This window comes from Hippoglossus hippoglossus, chromosome 3, assembly GCF_009819705.1.
Source record: "Hippoglossus hippoglossus isolate fHipHip1 chromosome 3, fHipHip1.pri, whole genome shotgun sequence".
Taxonomy (NCBI): domain Eukaryota; kingdom Metazoa; phylum Chordata; class Actinopteri; order Pleuronectiformes; family Pleuronectidae; genus Hippoglossus; species Hippoglossus hippoglossus.
Genome location: NC_047153.1, coordinates 20,520,191 through 20,542,594, shown reverse-complemented (window position 1 = coordinate 20,542,594; position 22,404 = coordinate 20,520,191). Strand labels below are relative to the sequence as shown.

Genomic DNA, 22,404 nt, shown 5'->3' with positions numbered 1-22,404 from the left:
AATATTCCGACATTATTTTGATTATGTTTACATGACTTGCCAATAGAATATTCCATTCATATGTACAGAGAATAGTCTGTCATGACTAGTGTCAACATTACGTCTTACTACTCAATTACACTTGACCACAGGGCATCTGTTGTATGTCGATAATATCCTTAAATAGGATGTTATAATGTGATTAAGACATATACACATGCACATAATGCGACAAAGGTCAGAATACTCAGTTCAAACTAGTGTCTTAATCAGGTTAACATCGGAATATTAGTGTCCATGTAGATGTGTCTAATATTGCAACAAAGGAAAACCATCTAAGTGATTATAAATTGGGTGACATCACACATCGCCAATGTGTTATTCAAGTTTTGGGCCGACTAAAATCTACTTGAAGGACATTTAAAACAAGTCAGATCACCAGTGAGTTAGAAAGTCTCCTTAAAAAGGCAAATATGACAGAAATATATATATAAAGAAAATTATGTATACAATGACGCATGTAAACACACCTGTGATCTGGTCTTTGTGGCCGGGCTTTGCTGTCTGCTGGAGGCGGAGGTCTCTTTTGGTGTTGAGTGCTGGAGGTCCAGATTATCTTTATGTCCTGGAAATATTGTAAATGATTAATTGAACTATATCTACCCTGTCGATATGTCACATTATAAAATGTATATAATTCCCTTTTCATGAGATAGTTACAATATCCATTCAAAGCGAATGCACCGATTTGTTTTCTAGAACGATTTCATTTGTTTTACATTCAGAACAAAACAAACACTTCCTGATCAGGTGAAACAAACCAACACAACAATGATGATGTAATCAAAGATAAATAAAAGCTGATTCTTGAGAGAAATTTCTTCTCACGCCTCCACCAACCAAACACAGTCTTGTGGACTGGGCTGAAAACCAGACAATTGATCACACCATTCAGGCATTCAGGTCTCAAGATTGAGTATGTGAAAACCTCAGAACCACCCAGGAACAGAAGAAACACACAGCTCACACAGACAGAGCAGAGGGAGAGAAGAAGGCCACAGCTAAAAGTCAACTGGGAACCCGAGCACCCAGCAGCAGAGCCCTCAACTTCAGACTGAAACTCAAACCTCTTGTTGTGTTCCTCTTGTCAGGGGGGACTTCTGCCTCACTTTGACCATCACAGCATGACTCTGCTGGTCGCAAATCACTTCGCTTCCCCTGTTTTCGTCTCTGGGGTCCCCTGGGTGCCGCAGCAGGGGCATGAGCACAACGAGGCCGTGTGTCTTTGCTGTTGGTGTGACCCACTGATGATTCAGCTTCAGGAGTCAGTGAGACTTCAGTGTCTGCGCTTTGTTTACTTAAAGAGCCCGATCTCCCCTCGTCGTCACAGAACGCCTCATTCACGTACCCCAAACTCACCTTAGTGTCCTCTATCTCCCCTCTTACTGACCCCTCTGTGTTCTCAGCTGTTACAGTGCAAGCAGGCAAGCAGGCAAGCTGAGCAGAGCCCGAAGTCGAGACAACGACAACAGTAGGATACACACATACACCGTTTTCATCCTCCACTTTTATCTTCTCATCAACACCAGATTCACCCTCATTCTCATACTCACCAACAAATGCACCAAACTCTACAGTGGTGCTGTCTGGTTGGAGAGGTTGCTGGTAAAGCCCAGCCAGAGCGAGCTCCGGGTGGCTGGAGCCACTGGGCTGGGAAGGGGTGCTGCTGATATGGAACTGAGCTCCGGGGGAGGGTACGTTGGGTAGGCTGGATGGGGAGTCGGAAAGGCCCGGCTCTTGTGGACGGGTCAGCTTACTCTGAGTGAGAGAGCGGCCTCGGAGACGCAGCTCCGGAGGGGAAAAGGCCACAGCACTTTGGACAAAGGCACTGGAGCCGGCACTGCCGGAGCAGCCAGCCTCTGCAGCAAGGTGGCCGAGCCCAAACAAGTCCCTCCTCTCTGGACTCGCTGGGTTGAGGTTGGGGTCCAGCCCCTGTCCTGCTCCAGGGGCGGGCCCGACTCTCCTGCCACCTTCTGTTCCAGCCCCTCCCCCTACACCAATCCCGAACAGAGAATCTGCTATATCGACTCCTGTTTCGGGGAAAGAGGAGCCGAAGTAGGGCCCTGCACTGCGTTTGCCTATCCCGGACGATTTAGAGTGGGGGCCTGTGTCGGATGCCACAGGGGCGATGCTGGGGCCCACATTTTTAGACAGGCTGAGTTCCCGGGTGATCTGATTGTGGACCTTGCTGGCCTCCGACGCCCTCTGGGCAGTGAGGGTCTTCAGAGTGTCCACAGTTAGAGCTGAGAGGTCCTGCAGGTGGCCGATTTGAGAGTCCAGAGTGTGCAAAGAGCGTTTTATAAAGTTGACCTTGTTCCCGACCTCCCTCAGCTGCAAACACATGGTCTCAACTCTGGAAATGACAAAGAGAAGCATTAGTTCAGCTCTTGTTGCCTGCTAATGTATTATTAAAATATCACGATGTTATGAAAAGAAAAAAAGCATGTCATATTCACGGACACATTTTTCTAATTTATTCCTTATTAAAGTTTTAGTTTCATATTTACTGTATGCTCTGCATCTTTTTAAGCATTTTGAAAAGACCCCCCACCTTTCTGAGGTAAGACGTATTCTCTCCTCACTCCCCGAGTGAAACTGATCATCTTTTTCATGGAAGTATGTCTCCACACACTGCTCCTCAAAATCGTGAAGCTTCTTTTGATCTTCCTCAGTTAGAAACAGCTCTAAAAGATTGAGAAAGAATTGAAAATGCAGTATGACATATTTTTGGAGAACAATTTTTAAATAGTATAGTTTTAAGTTCATGTACTCAATATAAATGTTTATTGAAACACATATGCTGTATGAATGAATGACATCATTAATCATCAACAGCACATGTTGCAGAGACTGACAGCAGGGTGGACGTACTTGGTCCGTAGGTATTCTCCTTCTTCCTCTTTCGACACATACAGAAGAGGGAGTAGATATGGCAGAGGAGGATGAAGGGCGGTGGGAGGACAGGCTTCTCGTGGTAGGCCATAATGAAGTGGTAGCGCTGGTACTTCCAAACCAGATTAGAAATGGACTTCACTTGTATATACACATTGCTGGAAAACAAAGCACAGGTATGAATGAAGAGGAGGTGAACACCATTAAGATTCTATTTAGTTTGAACTAACTTTAGCTGCTTTTCAGACATGCACTGAACTCCGGATAATATCCTGATAATATCCTGACATTATCCTGAGGGGCTGTATGTGAGAATGCAAATGTCTCTCTTTCAGTTTCTCAAGCCAGGCACCAAGTAAAAATTCCAGATAGTGTCCGAGTGAGTCTGTGAGATAACACAGCAGGAACTTTTCCGCGAGTGGGCACGTTAATGACATTTCTCGTGACGGACAACAACTAACAACAATAACAAAAAACAAACAAACAAGAAGAATATAAATATCTCAGGATACACGTAAAAGACGCTGAAGATGATGTCAATTTGGAAAGAATATGAGATTCAAGAGCTTTTGGGTGATAAGGGTCTACGCCGGTCGTTTGTTGGTGGGCAAAAACATCTTCGCAGCTGAATTTATACGTTATGTCCCGTCTCATGCACGCTGCACCACCCCACCACTGAATGCTTCGGAGATTTTCCTGTTGTAGTGAATACGCTTTGACAAACTCGGACAATGTTTCGACCCAATTGTGTGGACATTTTCCAGAGATCATGTCTGAAAATGGTTAAAAACAGCTGCATTTGGCTCTGAAATGTTGTGCACTTACTTAAAGAAGGCAATGAGAAGGTTGACCATTAGTATATACTGTACAAAGAGGTAGACTGCTTGTAGGAGAGGAGTCAGCCACACTCCTGCCGTACACAGGGGCTTCACTGATGCGTCACTGTTGTTGGCACACACTGTGAGAAGACACAAGAATTGAGCTGTTTATTGGAGCTTTCAGAGGAACATTTGAATTTGCAGAGCCTTGAGCCTACAATTGTTTCCTTTCCACAAGCTCACACCATCTAAATAACATCTAACTATTCACCACTTTTTGCACAGGGTCATAATCACAGTGATTGATTTCAATGGTGTGACATGTCAGGGGACCAACTCAGGTTATGGAGCACGGTCGAATGTTTTTGATTGACCGAAGCTTCAAAAAGCCAGACTCTAGTGATGATCACCGCCTTTTTCAGACCCTTCATAGCCGAGTCCGGACAGTAAGTGCTGGTGCCCCCCTCCCTAAAGAGACTCGTGTTGGCTGCCTCTGCCTGTGACCCATGTTGTGTGAAAGAGGCTGTGAGGGGGAACAATGATTAGGCACTCGTGGGTTTGATTTCAAGTGCTCGTTTTTTTGAGTGGCAATCAGCTATCATGCCGTGGTGAGAAGCTTTGAATAAAACTGTCCTTACCATCGTAATCTCCCCTACCATCCTCATCGTCCTTACCATCGATTTCATAGGCATACACTTCCCCATACATCATCCAGTACGGCTGGAAAACCACATCTTTGGCCAGCGTCCAACTTGCCTCCTCCGCTGGGTACAGAATAGCTTTCCTGGGTACGCCATAACTCAGCAGGACTATCGCCATTATTACTACAATATAAAACATGTTGGCCACCTGCAAGAGACGTCACACGTAATGAATGAAACATATGACGAATATGACTTGAAACAATATTTGAGTCATAAAGTACAAAGTAAAGACTTTGTTTACATCTACCCTGGGGATCCCAAGCTAACCCTATTTTATGACTTTTTTTAGGAAAACATTTTTAAAGTTCATTTTAAAATAACATTGTTGATATAATTGTTAAATAAGGGGAAAATAGAAATCAATGTTTTTCTTTTTCTTGATTTCCTTGGTTTGTGTTTAACGTTTCAAAGCAATTGTTGATTCCAGGTGAAAACAAACCTCTCTGTTTTGAAATCCCCAGGGAGATACACCATCAACTCTTCAAAATAATGTTGGAGGGTTGATGGTTATTTAATAACAGCAATGAAGGTGATGTTCATGATGGAAACTCGATTAGGTTCTAATTAAATCTAGTTTCATATTTTGGGAAATACATTTACTCCCCTTGTTGCTCATTATACCCGAGTATGATGACAATAAAGACTTTGAATCTTGAACTGCAGCCTGTTGGTTTAGCTTAGCACAAAGACTGAAAACAGGGGAAACAACTAGCCTGGTTCTGTCTACAGGTGACAAAAAAGAAATCCACCAAGCAGCAGCTCAAGTCAAAGACTCAGCCATGAAATATACCCCGACGGAAGTTTTGTGAAATCACCAATGCGTATTCAAATAACTAAAAACTCACCATTTTAGCGATCATCATGACATAAGGTCCAGCTTGTTGGTTGACAGCCAGGATATCCAGGAGTCGCACATACCAGAAGATGATATTGAGACAGTAAACTGTCCTGCCAGGGACGAAGGCATCGCCTCCGCCCAACCTCAGGCCAAAGCCGATAAAGAAGATCACAATGGCCAGAAAATCGGACACATTGAAATAGTCACTGAACCACACCTTTATCTTTTGGCTTATTTTGCCGGCTTCAGACATGAACATCTGGAAAAAAAGGAGGTGGTAAAGTCACAAGGAGTTTAATTATTCCACAGTCTCTGAGGAAGTGAATTTGTAGGACAGAGAGAAACGGGTATCAAAAGCAATGACTTGCTGATGAATAAATGTATTATTGTCACCACTTTAAAATCAGCGAGTATCATTTATGCTTCTTTAAAAGTCTGTTTCAAATACCTCTCGAATTTTCTCAATGGCAGAGGTGAAGATGTAGAGGATGACCACCCACTCTTGAGCTGATGGCGATGTGGGCATTTTCACGAGGACCACATACGAATAGAACATCAAGAAGCCCAGGTAGAAGAGCTGACGGTGGGAAACACACAACATGAGTAAAATAATTTAATCTAACCAAGAATAGAAAATCAGATTTCTCAATCTAGGTGCCTCATAAATATAGACACTGAACTGTGCAGATAAAGAGCCTTTAAACAAAGAGTCCCTGAGAGAGGCTTCTTCTCTCTGAACTATTTTGAGACGAGGTGAAGTGAGGCCCACAGAGAGCACTGAACCTCATCAGGGCACTTTTTTTCAGTCTATAGCAAACAGTCACTGAGGCGTCAGAGCTCAACAGGTAGTTCGCTGTGTGAATGAGGACTGTGTGAGAGACATGGTAGGAAGATAACAGGAATCTTTTTTTAGGCATTTTTTCTGCCCTCTACTGGACACAAAATCAAGTAATGCAGCTCTACCTTTGCCTGTCTACTGACATCAAATTTTAAACAGACAATTAAGAGGATGGATCCTGCTGACTATGGTGATCCCCTGACTTTACATAAAGGCCACCAGCAAGTTGACATTTCACTCTTCTTGAAATATTTCAACATCTAGAGACCACTTGCTATGAGAAATGCTGATGTTCTGACCTCTGAATACTGAAGTGGCTTGTAAATATTGGATGGATTACCATGACTTTTAATACAGATATCCATGGTGCAAAGAGGATGAATCTTAATGACTTTGGTGATCCTTCAACTTTTCCTCAAGCTCCACCAGCAGGTCAAAGTTTTGACGTACTGTATGGATTGGTTCAAGTATTCTTAAAGTGGTTTATGGTGCCTAGGTGTTGAATCTTAATGACTTAAGCAACTCTCTGAATTTTACTCCACAACAACTTTGAGGTCAACGTTTCTGGTTTTGAGTGAAATGTCTCGACAACTATTGGATGGACGGCAAGGCCAACAACACTAAGACTGTGGGAAAGCTTGAAAGTGTCCATATAGGCAGGTTTGGGCAACGTGGATTAAATCAACCATTAAAAAACTGAACCTTGACATTCGAGATGGGACCTCGTTGGAAAATCAGCCATTAACACTCCCGTCTGATGGGTAATGTGTTGAAATCGGGAGGGAAGCATGTACAGCAGATGTAGATAAGCTCAGACACAGGCGGTGTTACATACACTTGCAGTTTCAGTGATGTTATCAACCTGAAGAACAGCCTGAAAAACAACCCTTCCCAGGGCAGCAAGTAAAACCTTCAATGATGGCTCCCGTGTTCCTGAGAACCAGCCGCGGGCTTGTGAATATGAATAAACATAGGACTGTGCGGTGGAGCTAGAAAGGTGAGATGGGCGTTGGACATAATGAGGAAAAGTTTGACTCTACCCTCGAACTAGAGCAAATACATGTAGTTGATGCGTCACTATGAGATGTATTATGTGGATTGAGATGTATTGTATGATCGTGTTCCCTGAGTTGGGGGGTGCTGTACTGTGTGAGCCCTTCAGTTCTAATAGGCTCAGAGTGAGGGAATGTGTTTCTATTATTCGTTTTGAGCCACTTTGTCTGAGGTTATCTGATACCTTGTCCCCTCTCCTGTGGTTTTAGCGACATTAGGGTGATATCGGAACATCTGAGGGCCTTATTTGCAAGTGAATGTAAAGGTTTGATCGACCAATGATCACTTGCCATGGCTGCAGTAAAGCAGGTTTTGTAGAGACAACACTTCTCTATTCGGAAAACCCCTGTTTTTCAGCTAGAGCTAAATGTCTAATTACATGTATGTAAATTCTCTGCAGGTTGGCTCCAGCATCAGTTTACTACTCCTGCGTATAAGCACCTTCCTTTGTAAGTCCTTCTACTAAGATTAAACACCAGAAAATGGATAGCTGGAGAGATAAATGGGTAGACCAGTGTGTGTGTGTGTGTATGTATGTATGTATGTATGTATGTGTATATATATATATATATATATATATATATATATGAGTGTGTCTTCTTCTCTAATCTTCATACCGTGTTGGACCAGAACTTGACAATGGGAGCATGGTAGAAGGCATAAATCTTCCTAGTTAACGGCAGCTTCCTGGAGCGAACGTGCGGCTCCATGTCATTTTTCACCTCCACATGGTCCTGGGATCTGGCCTCCTTGAACACATCCTGCCGAGAGGATAAAAAGGCCCAAATTAGACGAAAGAAGGCCCAGATATGGAGTGACAGCAATAAAGCAAATAAAAGGTAAAAAAGAAAGGCATTTAAGGGCAAATAAGTATTTATCAGCAAACTTTTAATGTGAACAACTTTTTCCTGGGCTTATATTTGACAAAACAGAAAAAGCATGTTCACAGCTCATTAACATATTTAACTGTAATTTAGCTATAAAAAGTTTTTTAAGGATGTATTATGCTATTGGACTGTCAGACTGCTTTGATAGATAAAACATGTTCTTGAATTGAAGAACGGAGGAACTGACCATTTGGATGTCTTCAGGTATGTTCTGAAAGTTGTGTTCGCTGTCCTCCATGGTCATCTGGTGGTCATCCTGACTCTGAGGGATGTGAGCCATCTCAGCCTTGGATTTGTACTCCAACAGAAGGATGGCAGGAGGCACCAAGATACTCAGAATCACCTACACACAAACACAAAAACTAATGTGGGTGGATGCTGCTATATTTGTCGATGCAGTTCTTTGAATTACAAATGGGTGACCAAGCACAAACGATAATGCGAGCTAAATCTGAGCGTTTCAGACAGAGGATGAAAAGAGGCGCTGCAGTGATGTACTGAATAAGACAAATAAGTGTATTTTGAACATAACAACATCTTAACCGATTCTTGCAGAAGTCCTTTTTTTTTTTTAAATTATGACTACTCAGTGTTTCCTCTAGGATTGTTTTTAGCAGCGTCTCGCCTTTTTTCAATGTGTTTAAATACGTGTCTCATAAACACTCGAGCAAATCAAACACAAAGTAAACTTCAAGTACTGTGCGTGTCCTAATAACGTCTGATTAGTTTTGATGTTTATCGTTTTGTAAAGTGAGCGCGTCTAAAGTGAGCGTAGGTCAGCGGGAGAGTGAGGAGGGGGGGACACGCTGCAGGGTAATACGGCACAGTACAAGGATACCGGATCTATAATGTGTGCTTGCTGTGACCCTGAAGCAGCGGCAGCAATAATTTTGCAGCGGCGGGGAAACACTGCTACTCAAGTCAGGCTCTGCTGAAAATCTGAAATGGCATAGATGCAATAACAATTAATCTTCTAATATTACTGTTCGCACAAAAACATCACGATTAATGACAGCACCTCCATCTCATATATCTACTAATTCCAGAAATCTCTGTCCATCTGTGGCTCGCATATCTTGAAAACCGTTCATTTTATCGGCCTGACCCTTGGCATGAGTATTAAAAAGGCACAAGGAAGTTTGTCAAATTTGGACACTAGATACATTCCATATTAATAACCAGCACTCTGTAGCAGCAGTGGCTTGGACTCAAGGGCATGTGATTCTTCAGTTCAGAGTTCTGTGTACTCAGTCGAGCTTCACTGAACGTTGAATAATCAGGTGAACAGCTCTTTGTGCAGCAGCAGTGGTACAGGTTCAGGGTTCTGAGTCCTGAATCAGTTTTTACTCCCTGCAGCTCAATTTCTGCACGCCACTTTAACAGTTTCAGAAATGAGAGTAAAAACCAAGTAAAAACTTGTGATTCAAATGAAATTTTTTTTCTTTTACATTTAGATAACCTTGAGTTCAGAATGTGCTGCTGCACTTTGCACCAGAAGATCACCAAAAACTCCTAGAATCAACTGATTATTCCCTGTTTCATCATGAAGCTAAGCAGCAATTTAACACCTCAACAAGTAGACTGAGATTTGTGTTAGATATGCAAGCAAACATTTGGATAAGACCCAGAAATAAAGATACTGAGACTTATTCCATATATTAAGCTCTACCTCGCCTAAGAGGCCACTGAAAACTGGAACAGAGCACTGACTCCAGCATCAAGATTACACCAGCTTCTTGTTTGTTACCAAAAATAAAATCTAAATGGAACATGAACCTTGTACCAGGAGTTCTTGCGCATGTTCAGCCGTCCCATCCACATGTCTGACAGCAGCATCTGGGTGCAGGTGTGAGCCACAAAGGGCCTTAAGTGGGAGGAGACAGCCAACTTCAAACAGGTAGAGTTGCTCCAATTCTTCAGCTCGTAGGTGAGCAGCTTCATGGCCATGGTCTCGTCCTGTCTGAATGACTGCTCCAGCAGGTCCACAGCTAGTGTCCCAAACTCACTGAAAAACATCAGCTTCATCAACAAGGTGCTTTCTAAAAGAAATTCAAGAGGTTTAATAGCCATTTGAAATGCATCAAAGCCACAGAAAAACATACTTTGAATACTCCTTGAGCTCCTCTGACGTGTCATCTACCACGTCGCTCTTCTTGGCCTCGTATCCCATCGACCGGCACAGTTTACAGGCCACCAGTGCCTTTGCCATGTTTTCCTCGCCATGCTGCCAGAAGAACAGCGACATTTTCTGCCTCTTCATCAGCACAGCCCACACCAGGAGCTCATTGAAAGGGTAAGGGAACCGCCGCGTCTCTGGGTCGTCTATGTCCACAATCTCTTCTTTGCTCCTCTTTTTGCTCTGCTCTGTGGAAGACTCGGGCTACGAAGAGAAGGAAAGAATAGCGAAAGGGGGACCTATCATTAACAGTGGCTCTAGATGCAGATAATATCTGGAAATCTTGCGACGCTCCAGTCTAAAGGAGGCCACGTTCTCTTATGGTGAACACCAGGGGTTTACCTTGGGTTTGTACGGCTGTGCGGTCTTAATGAAGTGGTTGTGCCTCGTCTTCTCCTTCTTGTCAGCCTGCATGCTGAAAGACTCATGGCTTTTCCTCAAATGAGAGCCAGAACCTGCTGAATGGCGCCCTGATCTCTGTGCACGACATGGAAACATCTTCAGGTTTACTGACCGACTTTACTTCCATCAGCTTTTATTAAAGTTCACAAAACATTTAAATATTCATTGCCATTATTACAATGTTACTGCAGTCCCTTTTGAAGATAAAGTTTTGTTGTAAAGTAAAAAAACTGAAGTTTTAAATATGAATTTCATAAAATCCATTTTGGGCATTGCTACAGAGACATTGCAAAACAGTTCTAACTCACCCTACTGTTGCCATGGAGATTGTTGTAAATGATTCGGAAGCGTTTCCTGGTGTAGTTGCACCTGTAAGTCCCGCCCATGAGGAACTCAATAACCAGACCCACGTCAATCAAAGTGATTTTATAATTTGGAGGCAGATGACTCTGCAAGAGGGAACAAAGACAAAATGGTGAGTGAGACTCTGGTTAATGTAAACAGGTAGAATATATATATAAACATATTATAAGAATATATATATGAAGTGAGCCGACTACCTGTTTAACATCTCTAACCAGGTGGAGGAGTGTTGGGTTGTTGGGATGCTGTTTCTAAAATAAAGGGTCACAAAAACCTTTAGAACATATAATATATATACATACACACATATACATATATTTTATGTAGTGGTTGATTTCATCATGTTACCGTGTTGTAGAGCTCCTCCAGCCGACTGATTGTCAGAAAACGGTGCATGCTCACACCATTTTCTATGAGCAACTTGACAAAATCCACCCTGTCCATCACGAGTGCATCCAGCATGGCTTGCTCCAGAGAGCTCACCTTTGCACCAAAAGATAAACATACTGTTACGAAGCATATTTTCATAGCAAATAACTATTTACAAAACACAATGAGGGAGAGGACCTGAAATATGGCCAAACTACAACAAAAAAAAAACACATGCAAAAAGTATAAACAAACATTATCTATTCTCTTGTTTGCACAAGAGCCGGGAGTTCCCGACTTTAAAAATAAACACGAACACTGAGGGCCGCTCACGAAGACGACAGTAATAGGGTTCATGTTACAGTCAAGACAAGTAGTTCACAGTGGCCTGACCCAGTCCAGTCCCCTGGTACTTCAGAATGGACACACACACACACACACACACACACACACACACACACACACACACACACACACACACACACACACACACACACACACACACACACACACACACACACACACACACACACACACACACACACACACACACACACACACCTACCAGGAGCTGCTGTCCGTACACAAACACATGATTCTTGGCAATGTCTACACGATCCCAGGCCAGAGTCAGGACCAGCTGATCGAAGGCAGATGCATTTGTGCCTGAAATACACAGGTGTAAACACACACACGCACAGAAAAACAGATATTAATTCCCAGGCAAGTAAAGCCTTATTAACCATGTATTTCCTTTAGGCCCGCTCACAGGATTAGAGTGTGTTAGCAGAGCAGGGCCAGGGCAGTAATACAGTCAATTACACACTAATACAGCAACAGAGCATATGAAACTACAAAGCAGTTGATTGTGTGAATCTCAAATAAGAAAGAAAAAAAACTGGAAATCAATGGAGTGATTATACTAAATTAAGTTTTCTGATAAGCAGTCTGCTAAATAAACCATACTTGGAAAAAAGAGGATGTATTCTTCAGTGTGTTCAGCTTCTAACAATAACGACACCATTTCCCGTGATTAAACTTCCCATTTAATATCCAGTGCATCAAATGAATTAGGGAAGTGGAAAAGTCTCAGCAGCATACATAGCATTTAAAAGGCTTGAGAGCTTTCGCACCCCTGGGTCCTTTTAAAGGATGAGTTACTGTTTCACCAAGATGAATGTGCTCTCGGCAGGCAAATATTTGATTGAGTGAGCATTTCAGTCGCAGTCAACTGTTTTTCTTTTGAACCCGTTTCTCCAGATGATCGATCAGCTGCTGTCAGTTGCAAATGTCCGACTTTGGTTTAAATTAAATGGAATGCGGGCGAACAACCGTCTCTGCTGTGGATTTGTTGCAACACCCATCATTTAGGTGAACAAAGTGTTCCATACTTGAAAAGAGACATTTTCATATCGTTGTTCTTTTCACAAAAACTGCATTCACACAGAACACACAAAACGGACCCTCTACAGCGGAACAGAAACAATGGTAGAGTTGCTCAGGTGAATGTCTAACTTCTTTTCTAACAGACGGACAGAGCGAAGGAGGGATAAGACAGAGACATCCAGCCGCCTCATTCCAGTACTGTCAGTCTCTGACAGTACTGGAATGAGGCGGCCCTGTGAATGCCAGCAACACGATCTCCTCAGGAACAGAAAGAAAGGGGAACACAGAGGGGGAACTCTGTTCTCAAAGCATATCTATATCAGAATGAAAACACTACAAAGTCCTGAAACCTTAATCTCCCAGTATCAACAACGTCAGCGTATGAATAGACTGAATCAACTTTATGTGTGAGGGAGGGAGGGGTGGGGGAGAGAGAGAGAGAGAGAGAGAGAGAGAGAGAGAGAGAGAGAGAGAGAATATCTACTAACCTTGGAGTAATGCCCTCAGAATGGCTACGTCAATGTCCTGGTGCTCCTCTGAGCTGATGTGAAACACAGTGATCTGGTGTTTTCCAAGAAAGAAGATAGCACTTACTGTCATGTTCCCATAGATATTTTCCATGTGATACATTATATTTATGAAAACTACCAGTGGAACCTTCGGCTGATCCGTCAGAATATGTCAGGAATTTTATCAGAGGATTCTATGTAAGTTTATGTAACTGTTGCATTCACTGTCAGAATAAAACTGGATTAAATTAAATGAGATAATAAAGGCAAACGATTGAAAAAGTGAAAGAGCAGGGATTCACCAGTTCTTTGCTCTTCATGCACTCCATCAGAGTTTGAAAGAGGTGGATGGCGTCGCTCTGGCTGAAGTTGAAGGTTTTCTTGATGGTTGCGATGATGTCAGTCTCCACTCCATCAGGAAGACCGCTGTAGAAAAAGAACACTGTTACATGGTCACAGTTACACTGCTTGAAACACACATCGCTAGAAAATGCTTGATAGGTTTCATCCCAGCACGAGTCTCTCCAGATTCTTAGTCGTCCACGTCATTAGCTGTTTTCAGACATGACCTCCGGGTAAAATCTGGAGAATTGGCTCCGGAGTTTCCCCAGAGTTTTCCTTTCACACAGGCACAACATAGTGGGAGGTTCTCTGCACAGACGTGTTCACAACAACAACAAGCCCTCCGCATTATTCAGTTGAGAGGTGGAGCAGCCGGGTGCAGCAGACAGAGGCAGGAAGTGACGTATTAGGTCAGCTGTGAAGATCACGTGATTTTGTTTACAGCACCCCGACACCATCATCAGCTCTTATCACCACAAATTCTCTTGACATGTCACCGCTTGTTTACCGGGAGACATTTGTTTTCTTTTGGTTTTTACATTTTTGCATCTGTCGCGTGTTAGAATCGTCATCAAACCCCCCCACAAGCTAGTGGTGAATCCAAAGGGGTATCCCCTGCAGTGATCACACATTGGATTTTTTTCCAGTGTTTTTGAGCATTTATCCATTAAAATGTTGGCCATCATCTGAAAAGAAATTAGCCTCTGTGCACAATGGCCAAGCCGGTGTTGACAGCGAATATCTGGGCCAGGACTCCCGTCCTCTGTTTGCTGTACACCATTTACAGTCAGACTAGTTTTATATCACATGAGTAGAATGTTTTTCCGCACAAACAATGATACTTTTTGTAGGTGTTTTAGGCCCAGATAAAATGTTGGTTAATCTCTAGTAACAGCTAGCTGCATAGGAATGCAGATCAATTAAAAATGTAACCAGAAGGCTTCAGGCCCCAAACTCTTGTCCCTCAGGTTGTGTAGATTCATATGTAGAATCTGTTCATAGATATATTAGACTTTGGATGCACAGCTGATTATCATCAGGCAACCATGTCCAGATGTACAGTGTAAAATTTCATAAACATTCAACCCTCAGGATAAAGATGACAACATTCACAAAGATTTTAAGACGACACTACAAACCTTATAACTATTTAACCACAAACTTAAATTTTTAATAACAACATGCAGTAGGATAATTTTACTGTTTTTCTATTCATTCCCTTCTCCTCTATAATCTCTCTATTATTATTTTATTAATGATAAAAATTCAAAAAACATATTTGGAAACACCAATCACAGGCTTAATTGTCTTCGCCCCACCCACTTCGTGTCTGTGTGTTTGCATGTGTGTCTTACCCTCCCTCCTCGGTCTGCTTGTGGACGTAGGCCAATATGTCAGCCGCTCGTCCCGTCCCCTCACACACCACCACTGGGACAGGAGGGCTCTCCTGAAGGTACTCCAGCACAGTCAGAATCACATTGGGACCTCCCTCGAAGATGAGGGCCACAACAGGTACCCCCTGACCAATACCTACGAGACACAAAACACATGGCTTGCTTAAAGTTTGGGTTCATGTGACATTTTCACCTTCAGCTCCAATCTCATTCACTTAGTACAGCTCCACCCAAGTGACAGTTTGTGAGAGGTTGACATGATAATGCCCAACTCAGTGTTATCACACAGTTCCCTACAGGCAAAGCCAAATCAAGGGTGTGCCATTCTACATGAGTATCTTTGCATGTGAACAGTACAAAACAACCTAAAACACCTATTACATAAGACTGAACTAACTTCCACTGTGGATTTCTTATGAAATAACTGAGTATTATAAATTTGATTTAAAATCAATATTAGAGAGCAGATGTAACTTTGAAGAATTTGAAATTTCCTGGACATTTTTCCTTTTATGGAAATAATTAATTTTCCTTGTCTATTTAATGATGTCTGACCAGTCAAACTGGTAAGAGAAGAGTTATGTTCCAGTGTGGATGATGATGCCTTCGTGTTCACTTCTGAGTTCTGAGTATTTTTACACTTCAGGGAAGTTAAAATTGAAATACTTATAAGTAATACAATTTTTTTTTAAACTAACTGAGGACAGCATAGCAAAACATAAAGCATAATTTTAGATTTTCTTGTCAGAAATTAATTTGGATATGATGCATGGGCACAGATTTGTGACCTACACGAACAACACAGGGGGTTAAATCTTGACTAAAATAAAATAATATATAAAGTAGATATTAAAAAAATATGGTATTAAAGGTTTCAATTCAAGTAATATAAAAGCTTGTCTTGAGAGATTTTTTTGCTGCTTTGCTTACGTGCATGTATTCTTTGGAGGTTGATGTGCTTCTCTAGGTCCCGCCGCAGTTTGACCTCAGCGCCGTACTTGCCCACTGTCCCATCGTCCACCAGGAGGAAATGGGAATGAAGATTGTTGAGAACATTGAGTTTGCTCAGAGGGTTCAGTAGTGTCTGATACGGAGCGATGATCTGCGGTGTGGAAATTGGAAAATGGTAAAGGCAAGAAGAGAGAAATTTTGACTTAAATTTCAGAAGAGTACAATTTAAAATGAGACGGAAATTAAGATTGATTTGTGTCTTACGTCTCTGCCGATGAGATCGTTCCTGTTTTCAATGACTCCCCAGGGCGCGATCCCGATAGTGCAAATTTTCTTTGATGATCTGGAACAGTGCTCTTTGAGAGCATCACCCACATGCTTTGCCACACCTTCGGGAAGGATGCAAGACGATAATAGAAGATCAGATAATAATAGATTTTATACAAAAAACATTCTGACTCCTTAAACCCTAAATCTATGACCAGTAAAAGAGAGCTAGACACTGTTAATCCCATTAATTTAGGGATGGGAGAAGACATAGTCATAACACCAGAGCATCTGTGACCAAAACACAACCTAAGGGGCAAATCCCCAACTAGTGCATTAGTCCTAGAGATGTTTGCGAACCACAATCAGCTAATGGATATCATGGATTCAGCAGTAATTTGTGAGCCAGGAGACCATCCCAACAGAACACAGTGCTAGAGTGGCATTACAAATAATCACTGCTCTGGGTAAATGACCCTGTGAGTAATGATTTAAACACTATGATCAGACCACACCATCTTAACGCAGTGCTGTGGCTGCAGACACACCTCGGCCACCACACGCAGCCAAATGACATGCTTAGAGCCCGGTATTAGAACTTCTGCTAGATCAGCGCATCACGCCGACGGAGGCTGTTTGTTTCTGCTGCTTTGTGTTACAGTGAGTGATTCTATTAGAGGATCTTTAATTATTTCTATAAAAGGAGCAGATGTGGAAAGTAAAAGTCACTTGGCAGACATCTTTCTTTACGTCATTGAAATTTCACGATATTTAGATGAATATGAAATCTGTAAATTCAATAGCATTTCTGAAACTACAGATTCAGGAGGGGAACTATGAACTTTCTGCAAGAATAATAATAACAATAATATCTGCATACCTGTGTTGACCCCTCCGGTGAGAATCCAGGCCCCAGTGGTGACTGCAGCTTTGATGAGGCCCTTGCCCACCACCTGCTTGATGCGCGGGTGGAGCTCAAAGTTCTGAACTCCTCCATGGACAGAGATGAGGATCTTGGGTAGCTCCATATGCCATTCCTTCAGCATCAGGCGCAGGGTGCTCTCCGGCCGCGAGTCGTGGGACAAACGCACATACTGTCACAAACACAAGGAGAAGCGTTAACATAGACACACACATAGGAAACACAAAAGGCGTTAAAAGCTGGCTAACAACAAACCACATCCCTGCTGATTCATTAAATTAATCAGAGTTTGAAATATGAGATTTAAATAATGTGCATCCATCAAACACACTGGGGATAGACTTTTCCAATGGGCCTTTCCCTTTACAGTTATTACAGGTGACCAAAAACAGTTCAACATAACTTTATTAATTCTAAATAATTTATCAAATCAAGCTCAAATTAAGTTTTATTCCAAAGAGACTTAATGTTCTTTTTTCATGAAAAACTTTCCGTCCAACAGAAGAATTTGCCCTCCTACCTTGGCTCTGTATGAGTGGGACCCTCCCTGGAAGTTGATGACACCATAGGCGTCAGTGGGGCTCGCCTCTGTGTGTTTTTCCACCGACCACTCCTCCAGCTCGGGCATGGTGAGGCTGGGGTTTTCACCCAGCTTCACGTCCGAGTACTTGGTGGCCAGGCTGGCTGTGAAGCCAACATGCTGCCGCACCAGCCGCCCACAGCAGCACCTTGAGGTTGAACAGAATCATTTTAATTGACAGAACAATAATATACTAAATCTATTTATTTTAGCAATAATTCTTACTAACTTTAATAAAAATGAATTCACAATTATAGCTCTACAATAGTTTATTATATCAGAAATATTTAATGGAGGAACACCTTCCAAACTCATAAATATAAGTCCATTGTATAATAATAATATTAATATTATAATACATTAGCAAACTGTTGAGGAGGTTGACTTTTTGTACATTCAAAAACCTAGTTTGATGACGTAAAAGCAGCACGTGATCGTGGAAGTTGTTATCTTCACAAACAATTCAGATGAAACTCTACCTGACTGTATTCACAGCAAACAGCAATGAATAATCATAATCCATCACCAGTCACCAATACAAACAGTGGAAGGAAAAACCAGCTAACAAGCTAGCGTTGTTTGCTCTGCAGAGACAGACAGAGCCTTGGTTATAGTGGATATGAGACAATTAAAAGGCGACCAAATATATAACCTAGGTCTAGTCGTTTATAGAAAATTTAATGAAGAATCATTAAATGTAGCATTTTACAGGATTCTTACTTTAAAGACAAGTCAACAGGAAACATTAAATCAACTCATTGAGCAAACATTTGCCTAATAGCTAGCTAGCAAAAATATAGCTAGCTATTGAACAAATGTTAGATAGCCAGCTATATTCTAAACAATCTGCTAGTGACTTTTCTCATTTTAGACTAAGTGGACATTTGCTGGCTTGAGAAGCCCGCTTTTGTCTACAGATAGTTGACTTAATTTGAAAAATTACAAAAATATTTTGAGTAGTAAATATTTCTTTATTATCGTGGGAAATTAAAAAATGTACCATTAGTGAACAGAATGCTTGGACGTTCGTCATTTGAGGGACTTTTATTGTTCACATCTGAAACATCCTTAGCCTGTATTCCTTCATTAAATATATCAGCAATATAATGTATAAAAAATCTAAACTTTTATCCTAACAACAAACCCTGATGACAATATTTGACAGACTGTTAAGACTGGAGGAAGTATCACTAATACAAGTAGGAGCTTTTTTGTTCTCTCAACACCTTTAAACCACCTCAGGGGAGAATGTGCATCCTGACACACAAAGCCTGGAAGTTAATTGTTTCCTGAGGAGGGCTGGCGTTCATTGGAATTACACTGAAAAAGAATTTGCCTGCAGGCTTTTCTACTAACTGGTTTGCATGATTTCTCTCGGCTAATCATATCAGGTAACAAAGAACGATTCAAACAAAAGACCTGCCAAGTACTCACCGGACCAGCTGCTGGCAGATCTGGCATCCTGGAAGGCATCTGGAAGGAATTTCAAATCAACATATTCAATCACTGATTTGAATATAAAATCATTCCAGACCAAAAACACATTTGCAATTGCACAAAGACCGTTATAATGGTCTGAGCTCTCCTAGTGAGAGGTAAGTTCTTGGTGGACAAATCTGTTAGAGGACATGAAGGAAGGTTATCTGTGAGCCTGGTTAGATTGGCCTTTAACCAAGAGAGTTTTGAAACCTCAAAGTGGACTCTCACTTTGGTCGCAGTCAAATGCCGGCCTGCATGGGCTCCTATTCACTAACAACTTCCACTCATCTACAAGCTTATGAAAAAAATGGCACGTACTGTAGTTAGCGGAGAAAAGCCAGTGCAAATAATTAATGCAAAAGAAAACAAAGGAAACGAGTCACCCCAGAGCAGGTGAGTTAACTAGAAGAAAGAAGAAGAAAGCATAACTAAAAACAGAAATAGCTTACATACAAAGGAAGTAGCTAAACAGTAAAATACACAGAATGGTAGGACACTAAATACTATCAAATAACTTTTTATTTTAATAGAGGTTTATAATTTCCTTGTAACTGGTTGATGGTTTATAAATGCCAGCTACTTGGTGTGTACAGTGAATGACTGGAAGCCAATAAGAGGCCTTCTGTACAATTCTAACACTGCATTGTTAGATTCCAGTAAGTCGGCAGAAAAACCTTGCTTCATTTCAACAAGAAACAGCATCCACATCGGTTTTTCACACAGACCAAGAACATTATCAGTATACAAGGAAATAAATTGTGAATAATAAGGGGAATCAGATATCACGCGATCAAATAAAGGTGTATGGTGTAATAAATTGATAAGGATTCCCATCGCCAGCACAGGAAAATAATATGACACACAGGTTCTTCACTTTGTCTCCCCCCTCATTTAACACTGTAATTATATTGACAGACATAAACATTTAAATTGTGCAGAAACAGACTCATTTACTCTTTGCAGAGTAGTGGTTAGGGTTTGAGCCTCCTTTAACACACCACACTGTACAATTACCCTGTTTCCATGGTTATCACCACAAAGCTGACTGCAGATCGGCTGAGCACATACCTGTGGGGGTCCTTTGACACTGGAAGTACGTACACACATTCCCTCTTGGTGAAAGTGCTTTCTATCCAGGGTTTCTGGGACTGCAAACAAAGAGAAAAAAATGCTGTGATAAGTGGACGGCAGCTGATGTTTCTCATGTCCACGATTCATGCTTGATTATATTTGCATTTGGTGAATTAAAGCCACAAACTGTTCCCAGGAGGATGTTTAAAAACAATGCTCCTCTGTACAGTAACTGATTGTTAGTACAAACAGGGCTAACATTATTGCCATTGTAGTTTCAAAAGGAGAAGTAAAACAAGTGAATAGAACACTGGGATAAAAAATACATAGGCAAGTGTATGCTTTACTTCAGTTCAGAATGATTCTCTCTGCAAATAATGAACTCCACACATCACAAAAGAGCAGAGGGGAGCTTGTAACCCCTTAATCTGGGATTTAGTATATGAAAACAAAGGGGTTAAGAGGCTTAATAAATAAAATAAATAAAATAAATCATTATTTGAAATTGGGCAACCACAATTCAGGAGGACCACTGGCTAAAGCTACATGACATGGTTATAAACCGTAACAAAACAATCTCATTCTATGTCACTATTTTACCAAAACAAGGATTTATGTCACAGGAATTTTCAATTAATGCTGCATTCCTCATTTCCCTCAGTAGAGCTCAGAGGGACCTGCGAATGATTAGCAACATTAATCCGTGCCAGCACAAAGAAGGGAAAACTGCAACACCATCAGCTGCTTCGCACCTAAGACTTCCAACTATTCCTGGAACTCAAACAGTAACGTTGTTATAGTGTACATGTAAATGGGTTGGGAAGTAGGTAGCTGGGCTTCTTTCTGTTGGAGATAGCTGAAAATGATCCTCACTAGTTCTTGCTTACAGTTAAATAGAATGGTTAGAGACAGAGGTGATAGTTTAGAACCATAATTACTTCACTGTCCACAAAGTCCCACGTGTAGGATTCAATCCATCAGTTTTTCCTCAATACCGAGTCAAATCTCTTCTGTCCATACTGCCATCCATAGTGCCCCTAGCTCCACGCAGCTACAACAAATCAATTTTCTTTATAGCAATGGGTAATCCCACTGTTTGACCAGTGAGAGCAAGCCACTGAGTGTTTACCTGGACATCCTCCTCTTCATCTCTGTGTTTAAGGGCTTTGTACAGGAACATACCAAGGCTCCTTCATGCATCTCCTGGACAAACCACAGTCACCGCAGCCTCCCCTTCAGCGCTGGATTATTAGCAACAAATCACTACACTACACGAGTCTCTGAAGATATCCACGCAATGTCCCAACAGGTCTCAAAGTCTACAGCGATGCTGTTACCACACAGATCCGGCTGCGAGTTAAAAGTTGAATGATCAGCGAGACGTTGCAGCCTCCAAACTCCATCCACTGTTAATCTGTAAGAAGCCACTCAGGGGGCAGATGAATGTGTCTGAGACAAACTAGATATTACGTTTGGGCTGGGGAGAAAGAGACGAGGGAGGCGGAGGTGTGGGAGAGGATTAGAGGATGGGCAGAGGCTTCAATGATATATACCTAGTTGTCCTCTGAAGACACACCACCAACTGTGATTCATGCAGTACACACAAAACCTCTCTTAACAACTTTTCTTGCAGTGGCGCATCAGGAGGCCCCTCTACTTTCAAACTAATTTCCAAGAGAACAAACATTTATAAAATAGATGTCTAGATGAAAATAAGGGAAGCAAAACTATTTAAAAAAAGCTCTTTTCACACATGGAAGCCAGAACTTGTGTTCACACATTTGTGGAAAGAAGTGGTTTTGATGATAACAAACTTTTATTATTTATTTTAACTTTTTAATTTAAACTTGACAAAATTACATTTGAATTATTTCATATATCAGGAGGGTTGTGTCAATAGTGTAACTTTATTTAGAATTTAAGTGTATTTTTACTCGCAGCCATTCCAATGCTTTGGCACCTTTTATGAACAGGTGCATATATCTGGTTGTTTGCTGTGATTGATTTGATTAATGTCCAGTGTCCTTTCTTAATGTTGCGTTTGTGTATGTTTGCCATCTACTGTAAAATCACACTTCCCCTAATATTGAGACACAATACAGATCTCTAAATCTGGACCTACAA

At 41.6% G+C, this 22,404-nt stretch overlaps 1 protein-coding gene across 6 annotated transcripts in view; it reads right to left on the bottom strand.

Moving 5' to 3' along the window:
* trpm7 (transient receptor potential cation channel, subfamily M, member 7) overlaps positions 1-22,404 on the bottom strand; it is a 35,394-nt gene that overhangs the window by 7,652 nt on the left and 5,338 nt on the right. For 2 of the 6 annotated variants that reach the window (XM_034579646.1, XM_034579637.1), the window contains exons 1-27: positions 21,410-21,460; positions 20,278-20,357; positions 19,165-19,203; positions 17,671-17,878; positions 17,109-17,322; positions 16,226-16,350; positions 15,941-16,112; positions 14,972-15,146; positions 13,577-13,700; positions 13,254-13,326; positions 11,945-12,045; positions 11,359-11,493; positions 11,208-11,261; positions 10,956-11,096; positions 10,588-10,722; positions 10,172-10,449; positions 9,846-10,074; positions 8,257-8,412; positions 7,800-7,943; positions 5,740-5,868; positions 5,299-5,550; positions 4,424-4,598; positions 3,757-3,889; positions 2,911-3,089; positions 2,591-2,723; positions 1,593-2,392; positions 510-604 (exon numbers count right to left, since the gene is read on the bottom strand). In XM_034579646.1, the coding sequence (XP_034435537.1) occupies positions 510-604; positions 1,593-2,392; positions 2,591-2,723; positions 2,911-3,089; positions 3,757-3,889; positions 4,424-4,598; positions 5,299-5,550; positions 5,740-5,868; positions 7,800-7,943; positions 8,257-8,412; positions 9,846-10,074; positions 10,172-10,449; positions 10,588-10,722; positions 10,956-11,096; positions 11,208-11,261; positions 11,359-11,493; positions 11,945-12,045; positions 13,254-13,326; positions 13,577-13,700; positions 14,972-15,146; positions 15,941-16,112; positions 16,226-16,350; positions 17,109-17,322; positions 17,671-17,878; positions 19,165-19,203; positions 20,278-20,357; positions 21,410-21,460 (4,530 nt within the window). Of the gene's footprint in view, positions 1-509; positions 605-1,592; positions 2,393-2,590; positions 2,724-2,910; positions 3,090-3,756; positions 3,890-3,928; positions 4,273-4,387; positions 4,599-5,298; positions 5,551-5,739; positions 5,869-7,799; positions 7,944-8,256; positions 8,413-9,845; positions 10,075-10,171; positions 10,450-10,587; positions 10,723-10,955; positions 11,097-11,207; positions 11,262-11,358; positions 11,494-11,944; positions 12,046-13,253; positions 13,327-13,576; positions 13,701-14,971; positions 15,147-15,940; positions 16,113-16,225; positions 16,351-17,108; positions 17,323-17,670; positions 17,879-19,164; positions 19,204-20,277; positions 20,358-21,409; positions 21,606-22,404 lie in introns of those variants that run through there. The other 4 variants (XM_034579627.1, XM_034579654.1, XM_034579662.1 and 1 more) reach the window with 4 other exon arrangements.